Genomic DNA, 14,149 nt, shown 5'->3' on the forward strand with positions numbered 1-14,149 from the left:
TAAAATTCGCCACTTATACCACTGGGTACGGGCAGGATGAACGCTTTTGTCGGGTATCGGTTGATGATGAGCAAAAGTGCCGTGGAACCATCTGCAACTGCTAAGTTGAGAATCAAGTAGTTTGTGATAGTTCGCAGTTTAGGAGTGGACAAGATGACAACGAGAACGATGGTGTTACCAAGTGTTCCGATAACTCCCATGATGAGCTCAGTGTTGTATACGTACTCTGCGTCTCTGAAAGTGAGCAACCCGTCCTCAGTCGTGTTGTTCATGGCTATGAGTGTGGAGAATCTTCACCTGCATAAGCAATGATATACCCTGTTTGACTCATTTATTATCGCATATCTAATGGCAATTGCCAATCGGGTGATAACACTTTTTGTCAGGTACAGCTGCAACTCAAGACACAATAGTGAGTCTTCTATTCAAAAGAAGTCTGTCTTTGAAATTCAGGTTTCATTGTGAGAGTTATTGAAAATCGAAATCTATACCTGTAGCGGCATGATAATATTAATCGACAAACGCTGACATTTCGTAAATGTGAGAGACACGTATATCTTTGACAGACGTCAGCAGATATCGGATTCCGTTTTCGATGTCGTGTGCAAGTCTTACAGTGGCCATGGTGACGGTAAAATGATAGTTAATCCGACGAATCATGCGAAGTTAGCATTAGATTCTTGTTATATCCATGACATGACATAGCAAGCATAAACAAGATGATTGAAAGGTACCAAAGTCGATAGCAACAAACAACAACAGCGAAAATAGACGGACGTCAAAAACAACAACATTGAAGACAAAAGAAACAATTGAACATGCACAAATTTAGACTTGTGCATGTTAATTGGAGGTTGAAATCACGATCACGTTGGGGGCGCTGATTTACGGTGCGGACAGAAAAATCAATTGGATATATTTTATTATATCAGGTGTACAGCTATGCATATTAAGACTACACCAGTTTAAAAAACAAAAACATTCTAGTTCCAGCTTTAATCCTATTTGATGAACCGAGAAATATCAACTTGATTCCAACCATTTAGGTGAAACGTCATGTAAGTAAAAAATCAACCAACTAATACGACAGTACATAGAATCAATTGATTAAATTGGAGACCATTGATCCTGTTAATTTCTATATACCTACATGTAATGGGGAAAATAAACAACTCAGAAAGTCTCTCAAATTCCAGAGCTCATTGAACGATTACGATCCTATGGGTCTGTATATATCAAACGATCTATAATTTTACAAAAAAACTAAAACGGCTTTGCGGAGCAAGAATTCCTAAATCAACTGAGTATTTACTGGATACTTAATAAGTGTGTATCCTGTAAAACCATCATATGTATATTTGACCATTGATCTTCAATTCGATGGCGTTCTTTGTACAGCATTGAGTGAATTGATTCGTCAGTGTTATTTCGGTTGCTACGCTAATCGTAAAGTGCACATATTCAGAGATAGATCCAGTATTTACTCTAAAAAATCAAAGTGTTTTTATTCAGGCTGTGAACGCATTTATTCGTTTCAGGTTGATATGACACTTTTCACAGCAATTGATATTTCAAAGGAAATGAAAGCTAGCAATTTTCACTGAGTAGTGTGTGGCATTTAACAACATTTTTTTTCACACATCAACCGTGGCAATCGTTGTATGCATGGTAATTACATGCCTGGCTCACTAGACACATTGTGTAGTATGTATCAGGGGAAATGACTGACTTCTGACAGCGTGTTGTAAAGGAATGCCCTATGCTGCCATGAAGACATTTTATAAAACCGTAATTCAATCCGAGGTTCACGCACTGGGTCTAGCTTTTAAGAGATATCTAGATTAGATATGAATATCAGTGGTTGTCGATGGCTAACTTGACTTTTACTACTGTGTGGTTGGAGTTCGAGCTCTAGTCTGGGTTAGATTTGCCACTCTATAAGTAAGAAGAGTATCGCCCAACATGACTATACCGAACAACGCAGGTTTCCCCGGGCACTCAGATTCCTTCCCGCGATAACATTTTTGAGACTGTAGAATAGCATCATAACATTTTGAAGCTGTAATGTAAGATAACATATGGAGACTGTAATGTAACATAACATATTGGGACGGTAATCTAACATGCATTTTGAGACTGTAATATGACGTAACATTTTGAGACTGTAAAGTAACATAACATTTTGAGACTGTAAAGTAACATAACATTTTGAGACTGTAATGCGACATAACATTTTGAGACTGTAATGTAACAACATTTTGAGACTGTAAAGTAACATAACATTTGAGACTGTAATGCGACATAACATTTTGAGACTGTAATGCGACATAACATTTTGAGACTGTAATGTAACATAACATTTTGAGACTGTAAAGTAACATAACATTTGAGACTGTAATGCGACATAACATTTTGAGACTGTAATGTAACAACATTTTGAGACTGTAAAGTAACATAACATTTGAGACTGTAATGCGACATAACATTTTGAGACTGTAATGTAACATAACATTTTGAGACTGTAATGTAACAACACTTTGAGACTGTAATGTAACATAACACTTTGAGACTGTAATGTAACATAACATTTTGAGACTGTAAAGTAACATAACATTTGAGACTGTAATGCGACATAACATTTTGAGACTGTAATGCGACATAACATTTTGAGACTGTAAAGTAACATAACATTTGAGACTGTAATGCGACATAACATTTTGAGACTGTAATGTAACATAACATTTTGAGACTGTAAAGTAACATAACATTTGAGACTGTAATGCGACATAACATTTTGAGACTGTAATGTAACATAACATTTTGAGACTGTAATGTAACAACATTTTGAGACTGTAATGTAACATAACATTTTGAGACTGTAATGCAGCATAGCATTTTGAGACTGTAATGCGACATAACATTTTGAGACTGTAATGTAACATAACATTTTGAGACTGTAATGTAACAACATTTTGAGACTGTAATGTAACAACATTTTGAGACTGTAATGTAACATAACATTTTGAGACTGTAATGCAGCATAGCATTTTGAGACTGTAATGCAGCATAACATTTTGAGACTGTAATGTAACATAACATTTTGAGACTGTAATGTGACATGCTACAAGCTCAAAATGTTATGCTATATTAAAGTATGTCTTAACAAATGCTAAGTTACACTATTTGCAATTCTAACTTTTTAAGGCGTTTTTCTCCTGCCAAGATAGACATCTATAAGTTAGACAATTTACAATGTGTTGTCTTGTGCAGAAAAAAGAGTGCCTAGGCACAAACATTAATTTTCCAGATGATGTCTAGAATATTACCAAATGCCTACGGCAGACGGTAGGATATGCACATTTTGTATTTTTACACTAATTCGCCATTGATGGGGGTTATTCGTTCCGGTTGATGTCGATGAATAGAAAAGAACGCCATCAAAGTTATATTACTATACAAGTAACTCTGTCGACACCTGCGACTTTTGTGGGAGAAGGAACTGTAAATAATTGAATTATTTTATATTACAAATAGAGTTAGCCTTGGCCATTCAATTACAACAACTAAATCAATTCCAAAAGAATTTTGATATTAGTGACTAAATTGTAGCAAACACTTCTAATTCTACACGTCTTATTCAGTCTAAGATTCATTAGGGAAATATTCATGACACTTTGTAAATAGTCAAACTACAGAACAATTAGAGAGAGGGGACAAGTGACGAGTATTGATAGAGGTGTAAAATGGGATTAATTTGTAAACATGTCCATGTCACGCCCTGTCTTTAAAAGTCTTTGTAGTGGTTCGAGGACGAACAAATCACGCCCTATTCACGAAGTATAAATACTTTCTATACCGTGACGTAATTTTATTAAAGTTGACATCTTTTTTTTTAAAGTGAACAATCATCAACGTCGTCTACGTGCTGTGTGTGTTGTGGTATACACAAAGTGAGTCCCAACCAAGTCTACACTTCGATACGAGACAAAAATGACTTTACATCGAACACTGTGAGTAGTTTTCTTTGCCACGACCAGTCATCAGTATCTGTTAAGTGTACTTTAAGGTAATAGATTTAAGCATATTTTATCGTGTAAAGCAATTTTTTTGTTTAGATGGAATTTAGACCAGTTCAAGTTAAACATGTGACATCGCTGTGTGTGTTCTTTCTTATTTCTCCAGTGATTGTGGTCCCTTCCCATCCTATACTTTAGAAAAACTCGTTTTTCGTGACTGACAGAAAATCATTTAAAACTTTACCTTTCGTATTTGTTTTGGATCACCGTGTGTCTAGAACCAAGACAAAAATTCTAGAAGAAAATATATATGAAATGAACATGTCAATCAGGTTATGTAAACACGCCCACCTGCTTCTGTTATCTTTTTATATGTATATACGTCATTCAGATAATCGATTTCAATCGTCTCAAGTAAAAGTTTAACAGTTCAATTTCCTGTCCAACCTGTGCCTGGTATTTCAGTATTTAGTTCGTATAATAATAAGTGACAGCACATCATGGCGATGTTTTGATACGTGAATAGTTCTGCCACTCTAACTTTGGAGGTGAAGTCGTTACATGATTTTAAAAGCCCGCATACGTCACATGAAAGACTAGTTCTTCTGCTTCTCCTTGATTGTCATTACGCAAGGGTCTTTCTATTTCATCTGTTACATTACAAAATAGTAAACATTCTGTTGATTGACGTCTTTTATTCTGTCTCTTTGCCAATTCGCTATATACACATTATAAGAATGTTACCGTTTTGCCTTCCTGTGTTATTCTTTCATATTTGTGATGTTGCAATTGGAAATTGAAGGTTGTTTCACTATTTCACCACTATCGACTACTAGTGCGTATTGACAACTTCAACAAACAAACAGACAGACATAAACGTGTGTACATACATACATACATACATACATATACACATACATACACATATACATACATGCTTACATACATACATAGTGTTGTTGCTAAGCTTTAATATATGTATGTGTAAAGGAGACGCGAATTTCTCTTTATTCTCTGAACCGTCCTCCTATATCTTGGAGCATAGTCTGTAACTGAAGAAATAAGAGAAAGTTGGTATAGTAAATCATGGAGATGAGAATAAAAATTAAAAAACAAATGGAAATTAAGGAAGAGTGGCCTAAAAAGGATAAATATGTCCCAGTCTTTGTTATGGTCACATGAATTAAATATAATATGACGTACTCAACTCAACAAGAAAATATGTTTGTAGGTTTCTACAAATATAATGAAGGTGTGAAGGGAGAGAGAGAGAGAGAGAGAGAGAGAGAGAGAGAGAGAGAGAGAGAGAGAGAGAGAGAGAGAGAGAGAGAGAGAGAGAGAGAGAGAGAGAGAGAGAGAGAGAGAGAGAGAGAGAGAGAGAGAGAGAGAGAGAGAGAGAGAGAGAGAGAGAGGGAGAGGGAGTGAGGGGAGAGACAGTGGGAGAGAGAGCGAGACAGGGAGAGAGAGGGGAGAGAGAGAGAGAGAGAGAGAGAGAGAGAGGGAGAGAGAGAGAGAGAGAGAGAGAGAGGGAGAGAGGGAGAGGGAGTGAGGGGAGAGACAGTGGGAGAGAGAGCGAGACAGGGAGAGAGAGGGGAGGGAGGGAGGGAGAGAGCGAGAGAGGGAGAGAGGGAGTGGGGGGAGAGGGAGACAGTGAGAGAGAGCGAGAGAGAGAGGAGAGAGAGAGAGAGAGAGAGAGAGAGAGAGAGAGAGAGAGAGAGAGAGAGAGAGAGAGAGAGAGAGAGAGAGAGAGAGTTACATACAGAGAGAATCATAGAAAGACAGTGACAGACGGCTACGAGTCATGGAGTGTATGTCCATGTAAACGTTGTCATTGTGATTCATTGTAATTACTTTCAATTTGTAAGTCCTTTAATTGTCGTAAACATCGAATACTAAACTGACTCTAACACGCTTTTATTATGAATTTCGTAAAACCAACTTTAAATATAAAATAACATAATATGAAAATACTTTACAACAGAGGGTATAGTTTACCTATCCATATATCTTTAGAAGATATTAAAACCACGAGTAAAAAGGTAAAACAAATACAATATTTAAGAATGATAAATTAATGGCCACAGTTCTTACCTGTGGCCTAGATATGTGTTTGCAGAATCGTAAACATTCATGTAAAGATGTCATCCGTGTATACGAGGGTAGTTTTGTTCTGGAGTACACATTCTGATCAGGCAAAGTAAAATGAATTTTGTTCTGATTAAGCTTACATGCCTCTGAAACTAGGTCAGTATTTAACTTTTTATTTCATCAACCCTCTTTTTGACGGTATTTGATTTTCACGCCATTTTTTGAGGTTTTTTTTCTAAAAACGTATAAAAAGTTTAGGGTCAGCAACGAAAAACAAAGCGAGGTTGAGTAATCGGAACAACGATTTTCTTTGTCTAGCCATAACTTTAATGGATTAAAAAATTCTGACCATTTATATGTATAAATAACTTGAATGCAGGAAACAATCACATATAAGTCTTGTACAGACGGAAACCGTGTAATGATCGGTTGACTATAGCTAGGCTGCATTGATATCACAATATCAGCATATTGAAAGAAAACGTGACAGTAGTACTAGTACTGTAATTACCAGATAGTAGTCGTAAACTAAATAAGTACACAAAGTCTGCACAGCTTATATTGCACCGACCCGTTCAACTCACAGAACTTACAAAACTGGCTATGTATATACTAAAACAACCACAGTCCATAAATAATTTTCTTTGGCATGTAATGCTTACTTATTTCCCACGAGGAAACGTATGTTTTAGTCTACAAAAAAACACACACAAAAAACAGGCAAAATCTCTTGAAATTTAGGTGAGAAAAACAGTCGTCTTGCAAAGTTATAGAAAAAGATTGTCCAGAACAAAAGAATAATCATATGTACTCCTATGGATTCACTGATAAGAAGACATTAATGCGAGAACCTGGGATTGAATCCCTGGCCTTTAACGTTTGTTATCTTGGCATACTTCACGCAAACTCTACTTAACTTAACAGGTTACTTTCATTGATTTTAAAAATCCCACACCCAGGCAAGTCGTGTATGTATTCTGTGTTATAATGACATCAATGTCAATTTGGTGTTTTGAACTTAGTGATGACAAAGTTGTCGCAATGATTTGATATAAGCAAACAAGGAATGGTGTTCTACATACTTGATTTGGTTTCAAATTATACGTCAACTTGTCAAAATTTAATAAATAATTCTTTATCGATGAATATCAAAACTTGTCCTCGGTATGAGACTTCTAGAATCGATGAAAGTTTCCTGTTAAATTAGATCACTTGTGTCGACAATAATTTTGATGAACGCTACGTCATCTTTGACGTAAGAATGACGAGGGCTGTCCAATTTTGACAATGGCATGAACAGGGGACATCCACTGGCAATATTCATGTCATGGTGAGGACGTCGAAATGAACTTGACGTTGGGTCTGGTCGGAAAGCATCGATCACATGTTCTCTGTTATTTTGGTCCAACCACATCAAGGTTACTTTTTGACGAAAGGGCCATCTCAAGAGGGCGTCATTTGGACCCCTCATGACTACAAAAAACAGAGATATGTGGTTTCCTTTACCCATGCCATCCCCGTCCAAATAGATACGGGCACACATTTTGTAACCATGGCGACTGGTATAAAAACATGGTGAATACATTGAAACTGTTTTGCCTGAAACGGCGTCACGGCGCTTCTTAGCAAAGTCGCTAATTTTCCAAAGGAGCACTCCATCATATGACGCCATTTCTAAAGATTGGATTCTTAAATCTTGTTCAGCAAGCGCTACGTCTTTCATTGCTATTGTTCTATCCTGCGATTTAACTTTACGCTGCAGTGCTTCAATTGTCTCTGTCATCATCCTTTCCTTTCGTTCCAAATTGTCGATCTTTGCTCCATCCTCATCTATTTGCTTATTAAGGACAGCAACAAGGCCTTCATAGGTAGTTTGTTTCGTTTGCAGTAGGGTTTGTTTATCTCGCGAGTCTTCCACTCCTGACTTCAATTTCTCATACATGGCTTTCAAACCATTCAGCGTCAGTCCATTCTCCACAACCAACTTTTTCTTCATCTCTTCCTGACACTCTTTCAGCTGTCTTTCAAACGTTTTGGCGTTTTGTGTCATGGTTGCAATCTTCTTATCATGGTCACCAAGCTGTACTCTGACGTCATCGATGCCATTATCATCGTTCATTTTCTGTACCATAGATAGGAAAGGTATCATTGTGTTCATCAACATCACCAGATGTTCACCAAGATGTTTCTTGCTGTGGTCTTTTAAATCATCTTGCACTACCTACAAATAAAATGAAAATATTAGACATCACATCACTAAGAAAACGGCAACACTTTGTCAATACATTAACGTACAGGTAACCTAAACATCAGTGAAGGCACTGCCAAATAGGGAACTTGCAAACCCGCCATGTTGAATGTTGCATCATGGGAAATGAGATAATAAATACTCAAATAGTATTGTAAACAATAATGTTACATTGTTTTTAACCACAAATAATCAATTCATAGTCACCCTGACCATTGTGGGAGGTTTATTTGATCGGTAGCTCCAGATTAGGTATTACGATAACCACAGATAATCCCATAATCCTTTGCGTCTGAGCATGCTCAGTCTGGATTGCAAGTTCCCTATTGGACAATGTATTAAGCAGTTGTAATTCTTGTAATCAACATAACGATTTCTTGGATTACGGCTAGTCGATCGGTTACCCTGACTCTCCTCCCCCAGCAGAGACTCGTTAGGCGGGTGTAGCCCCCAACGACGAGACATCTGGGTAACGAGACCAGACTGAGGCTAGTGGACCGGAATTATGCAAATGGTAACGTCAGGAATAAAGAAGTAAGTTAGGACAAGTTTCTTACCAATTCCTCACAGCCAACCCCTTTAAAATTACAGGGAACTACTTTTTTAGGACAGTCACCAGTCTCCGTATCAAGATGTTCTCTCAACTATAAAACATAAGTAAAAAATGAAAGTTTAGAGTTTGTGAATCAATCACACATGGAAATGTTATGGGTTGTATGTGCCTTGGAAATAAAAATCTTACACTTTTTGCTGTATGTCTACTTTGTTCGAGAAATCCCAAACTCATTCTCAGTTAAAGTTCAACATTTTAGAATTCGTATGGCTGCCTAATACAGCACTGCTATAACTCCATGGGAAATAATTGAAAATCAGACGGTGAAGCCCAACATTTATTTCATTATTTCTAAAGAACCATGTGAAACAATTGGAATATTTTTATGAACTTTGATTTCGAGGGAAATTGTATTCGATGCGCTTCCTACCTTACGTTATATAATGTGCATCATAAATGAAAATGTTTAACATGATAATACGACAGATCGATGCGAGTCTCCAAGTATAATATAACTTGATTCATCAGGTAGAAAGAATATTTTTACAAAAATGTTTCACTACGACAGTACTTTATTTGATCCGAAAGGGCAAGATGAAAAGATCGCTTTGAAAAGTTGTCACACATTACATCACTCTACGTACCATTTTTCTTGGAATCTCTGCTTTCTGACAGAATTGACACGAGATAGGATACTGAGGGCATTCTTCGTAATGTACCTGTAATGTATAACAATTGAAATTTGTTATTCAACCTTAATTGAAAGTAATCAACATTTTAAATAAACAAACTATTACATTTCAACCCTGTGTATAAAGAGATACTTGAGGGCGCTGTCTTGAAAAGAGATGAGAATAAACTTGCCATCATCACAGACAAGTATCAACTTGTCTGTGCCATCATTGATAAAGGTGTAAATACCGCGGCGATTCAATCAAGAATTTACCCTTCGAAAACTAAATAGCACATTTTTTAAAATTACACATTTCCTATGAAAAAGTCACACTTCCTCAAATCGTATACGTAGTTTAACTTCTTGTTTAATTCAGGGTAGTTTTCGTTCCTGGTTTGATGTTCTTCTTTCTATATTTTTCATTATATTTCATTTCCACTTCTTTATCATGTTATCACGTTTTGCATCCATCAATAGTATGTAATAATCAACAATGATAATAACAATATTGTTTTTGTATACTACTTTCCCAACCTGTGCTCAAAACGCTTCAAAATTAGTACCCCTGGCACGGATCTATGGCGGTACAACGGTTTTACTTTCCCCACTCCCTAGGGAGCATGCACTCTAATATTAATAGTTTGTGTTTCAGTTGGCCCTATTTTGTTTATGCTTGTGCGTTTCAAGTCTACTCACAGATTATGAAAACTATCTCTTTTCCTAGCATGGTCGAATGTGATGCAAGTCCATAGTGGTTACTACGTACTAGGGGGGGGGGGGGCATAATACTATTTTCCCATGTATTTACCTTTAATTCTTGATGTAGCAATTCGTCCTCACAATACTGGCATTTCTCCACTCTCATGGAGCAGTCATTCTCCAAATGTTCAGCCAGGTTATCTCGTTTTATTCGTTGTCCACACCCAGACTTAATACAGGTTATAACAGCTGACGGACAGCTCCCAGCATGCTCCTATCATGTGGAAGAAAATACAAGATCATGAAATTAGTTTTCTGGGATATATCAGGATAGTTGTGGGCGATGCAGTATTGGGGCTTGGAAACAGTTGGTTATTTTTTTCATGAACGGAGGACGACATTAAATCATGTAACATCCCCATTCGTCCAATACGTTTATAAATGCCTACACTATACACTACCCACGTTTATATGAACCAATAACCTTGATACCTCTTCCGCATATGTATCATTCTCACAAACCAGAGCTGTTATTTCTTCCGCGAACTTCAAAATAACGAGACCTCTGGTAGGGCACGTAGTGGACGGTGCCGTAAAAGAGGTCGTGGTTTGCGACGATGTTATGTATAAGAGGGTGTCTATGTTTGATTTTCATTACTTTGATTTGTACTTTCTTGAAATATTCTAAATTACCTTGTGTACAGGTATCATTGTACAGTGTAAGGGTGTATACGGGTACCCTAAGTTGATTAATAAACACTGTCTCATGCGGACCATGAGATACTGAGGTCATGTTTCAATTTACGGGACTCACCGTAGTACAAACACTACTTTAAGTGACTCACTTGGAGGAAGGGGTAGGAACAATGTAACAATATATATGTAGGAGGGGGGACAGCTTCAAAAGAAAAAAAATAGGCATCACTTCATTATAAGTGATTGGTTTCCGTACCCACACGTCAGACCAGTGTGGTAATCAGATGATGGTATCAGGGTTAGGTGTGATGCGGGGGGCCTGACACGGAACCGTAACAAATCATGCAAATTGGAGGTTGAAAGAGTCACACTTGAATCATTTTACCTTGAAGAATTTAAGTCTTAAGTAAGCATGTTCAAGACTCACATAAACGTTTTTTTTTTTGCATTGATCTCAATATCAAACCATTTTCATATAGTCGTCAGAGACTCATTTGAACTCATTCCAGACTTGTGAGCCATGGAAGTACAGTCATTATAACTAGTCAGCGGAAGATCAGTATATACAATGATACAAGAGCGGATTTGCCAAATTACGTACAATATAACTCATGAAGTTAGTGTACATTCTTAAATTAAACCAATTCTTGGTAATGCCTCCTTATCACATTGAGATCAGTCACCCGGAACTGAAAATACACATTGACCGTGTCCTTGACGTGACGTGCTTATTTCCCGGACCTACCTCGTCATATTCTTTGTATAGTCCCTTCCAATCACAGTCATCGTTAGGGCATTGAACGCTGCAGTTGTTCAACTCTCTAAGAATAGCTCTATCTCTGTAGATCTGCAAGATAAAAATAGAAAACGTAATCTGAATCAGATGTACCTTGAATATCATGGTAAGTATTTTGTTAACTAAAATGTAAATATCAAAAAAAAGACACATTTTAGCTGCTTCCTTGGTTACATTAGTTGAAACAACACCAACAACATCAAAAACAACAACAAACAAACAAACAAATAACTGTCACATATGCAATACTAGTATGCTAAACAAAGTTAAACACGGTGATATATATTTATAGGATAACTTGGTCTGTAACATTCGTGAACTCTCCAGCCTCGGGCCAGGGCAATTTGTTTCAAGTTCATATACAAATTAGTAAATGATATTAGTCTAGCTTAAATAGGCTATATGCATCTCTCTTTTCGACTTTAGTGTTGAGAATAGGTGACCAAGAACGAATCGTCCAGAACATAGGTCACTTCGTTATGGTTAGTATCACAACTGGGTTACTAAATTACACAGAGTTCTATGCCTTTATAAGGCAAGCATATAGACAAGGTGTTATACGGGACAGGGTTCAAGTAAAGGCTAAGAATATCAAAAGAAAACAAATAAATAAGTAAAGGTAAAATTAGATACTGTTCCACTCTTTTCAATATTCTGGTTTGCAACACATAGTATAGAATATTCATGATAACAAATGGCAGGCTTGCCGAAACGTGATCATTTTCTTTCACTTTCCTATTACAGGGGAATTCCATTCACATACACGCAAAAACACGTGTGTGATCAACAGTCCCCCCCCCCCCCCCCAAAAAAAAAAAAAAAAAAAAAAAAAACCTACAAAATTCCCCGTTCTATTTATAGTGTATGGTGTTTTCAGGTATACCTTTTGATAGAAATGAAAGTAGGTGTATTGTATTATTGTATTTTCTCATACCTGATCACTTCGTAACATAGAATCTTCATAACCTTCATCTTCACACGCTTTACAACGTATATCACTGTCCCTATAGCAGAAATGGTTTGGTATATATTAGTGTTCGAAGCCAGCAACACATGAAAACTTTGAATATTGTATCAAAACATTTTCGTAACCATTCGGCATTCTAACGATACATAACATGCATGTACAAAATTGATATTGAAGACAGCATTTTGCAACAAAGTAGACAAGTCATCAGATTCTACGGGGAAAAGGTATCCCGCTAACTTAACTGTACAACTAAATGTTCTGTTCTTCTCAATTCACTATTTTAAGCACATTGGACGGTTTAGAATCCTCTCAGCTCCAGAAATATAATAATATGGCCCGAAATTATTTTCATCCTCACATAAGTTATCAAGCATAGTGTTTGACCAACTATGTAACTACAAATGTGTACTAGTCAGTCTACGCATTGGATCTGTGGCATATGTTTACTATTTTCTTTTTGTTTGCCCAAACACAATTGCAGAATTACTAGTATTCAAAAATCGGCCAGTCCCTGAATATTAAGCCTAAGTGAATGTCAACTGCCTAACTCGTCGTATAACGTATACGTATAGACGGTCCGGTATCGTGTAATTATTTCTAATCTACATTTACATACAAATTAAATAAACTCTTGAAATAGTACGCCTGTCTATCACTGATACAAATAAAACTTCGGAAAAGAAGAAAATATATACTCTAAAGAGAAAGGATGGACAAAAACCCTAATCTCACACACTTCTTCATGTCTAAAAATAAATGCCATAGACCGGGGCCATAGACTGCTGGAAGGAAACTTCAAATTGTTTTATGTAACTTACCTGGATATTATGTCCTCCAAACAATATGCACAGTAACGATGCCCACAGAATGTCTGTTTAGGGTCTTTTAGAATTTGGTCACAGTGTCTGCATAGATATTTAGATTCAGGTTCGACATCGCCAAATATACTCTGCAGGTAACCACTAATCATGGTACAATTGTATAACCAGGGGGTACAACAGACTAGATGGAACTGCCGTCAAGAAACGTCAGAATGGACTAGGTCAGTACGGTAACGAGAGATGATTTTTATACCTATGCTTCTTTTGTTTGTTTGCAATAAAACAGTTGTAATAAAAAATAGAATTGGAATATCCCAGATTTACGTCATAGTCAGTTCAGAGCAAAGTATCTCGCCCGGAAATGTACACGGAATTTCCCACCATTCACCAATAGATAGTCTCCACTAGATATCATAATTGCGCATGCGTATAAGCGGGTTTTCCCAATGACTCACTCACTCGCTACCGCTTTTTGACTCAAGTATATGATATTATAATAATTACTAGTATATGGTTGAATGTACTTCTCCTACTCTAGACTGTCGACAGTCGTTCGTGCCTTTTTTTGCTACGTTTCATCTAAAACGAA

The 14,149-nt window shown here is 36.8% G+C and overlaps 1 protein-coding gene across 1 annotated transcript; it reads right to left on the reverse strand.

Moving 5' to 3' along the window:
- Window positions 1–5,923: 5,923 nt before the first annotated feature.
- Window positions 5,924–13,764, reverse strand: LOC144440800 (TNF receptor-associated factor 2-like). The gene is made up of 7 exons (XM_078130192.1): window positions 13,558–13,764; window positions 12,704–12,773; window positions 11,719–11,820; window positions 10,387–10,551; window positions 9,550–9,624; window positions 8,910–8,996; window positions 5,924–8,325 (listed from the first exon to the last, which is right to left on the reverse strand). Exons 1-7 carry the CDS (start codon window positions 13,707–13,709, stop codon window positions 7,303–7,305), a joined length of 1,674 nt encoding a protein of 557 aa, XP_077986318.1. The 5' UTR covers window positions 13,710–13,764; the 3' UTR covers window positions 5,924–7,302.
- Between the last annotated feature and the right edge of the window lie 385 nt (window positions 13,765–14,149).

This window comes from Glandiceps talaboti, chromosome 10 (genome assembly GCF_964340395.1).
Source record: "Glandiceps talaboti chromosome 10, keGlaTala1.1, whole genome shotgun sequence".
In the NCBI taxonomy this organism is placed as follows: Eukaryota; Metazoa; Hemichordata; class Enteropneusta; family Spengelidae; genus Glandiceps; species Glandiceps talaboti.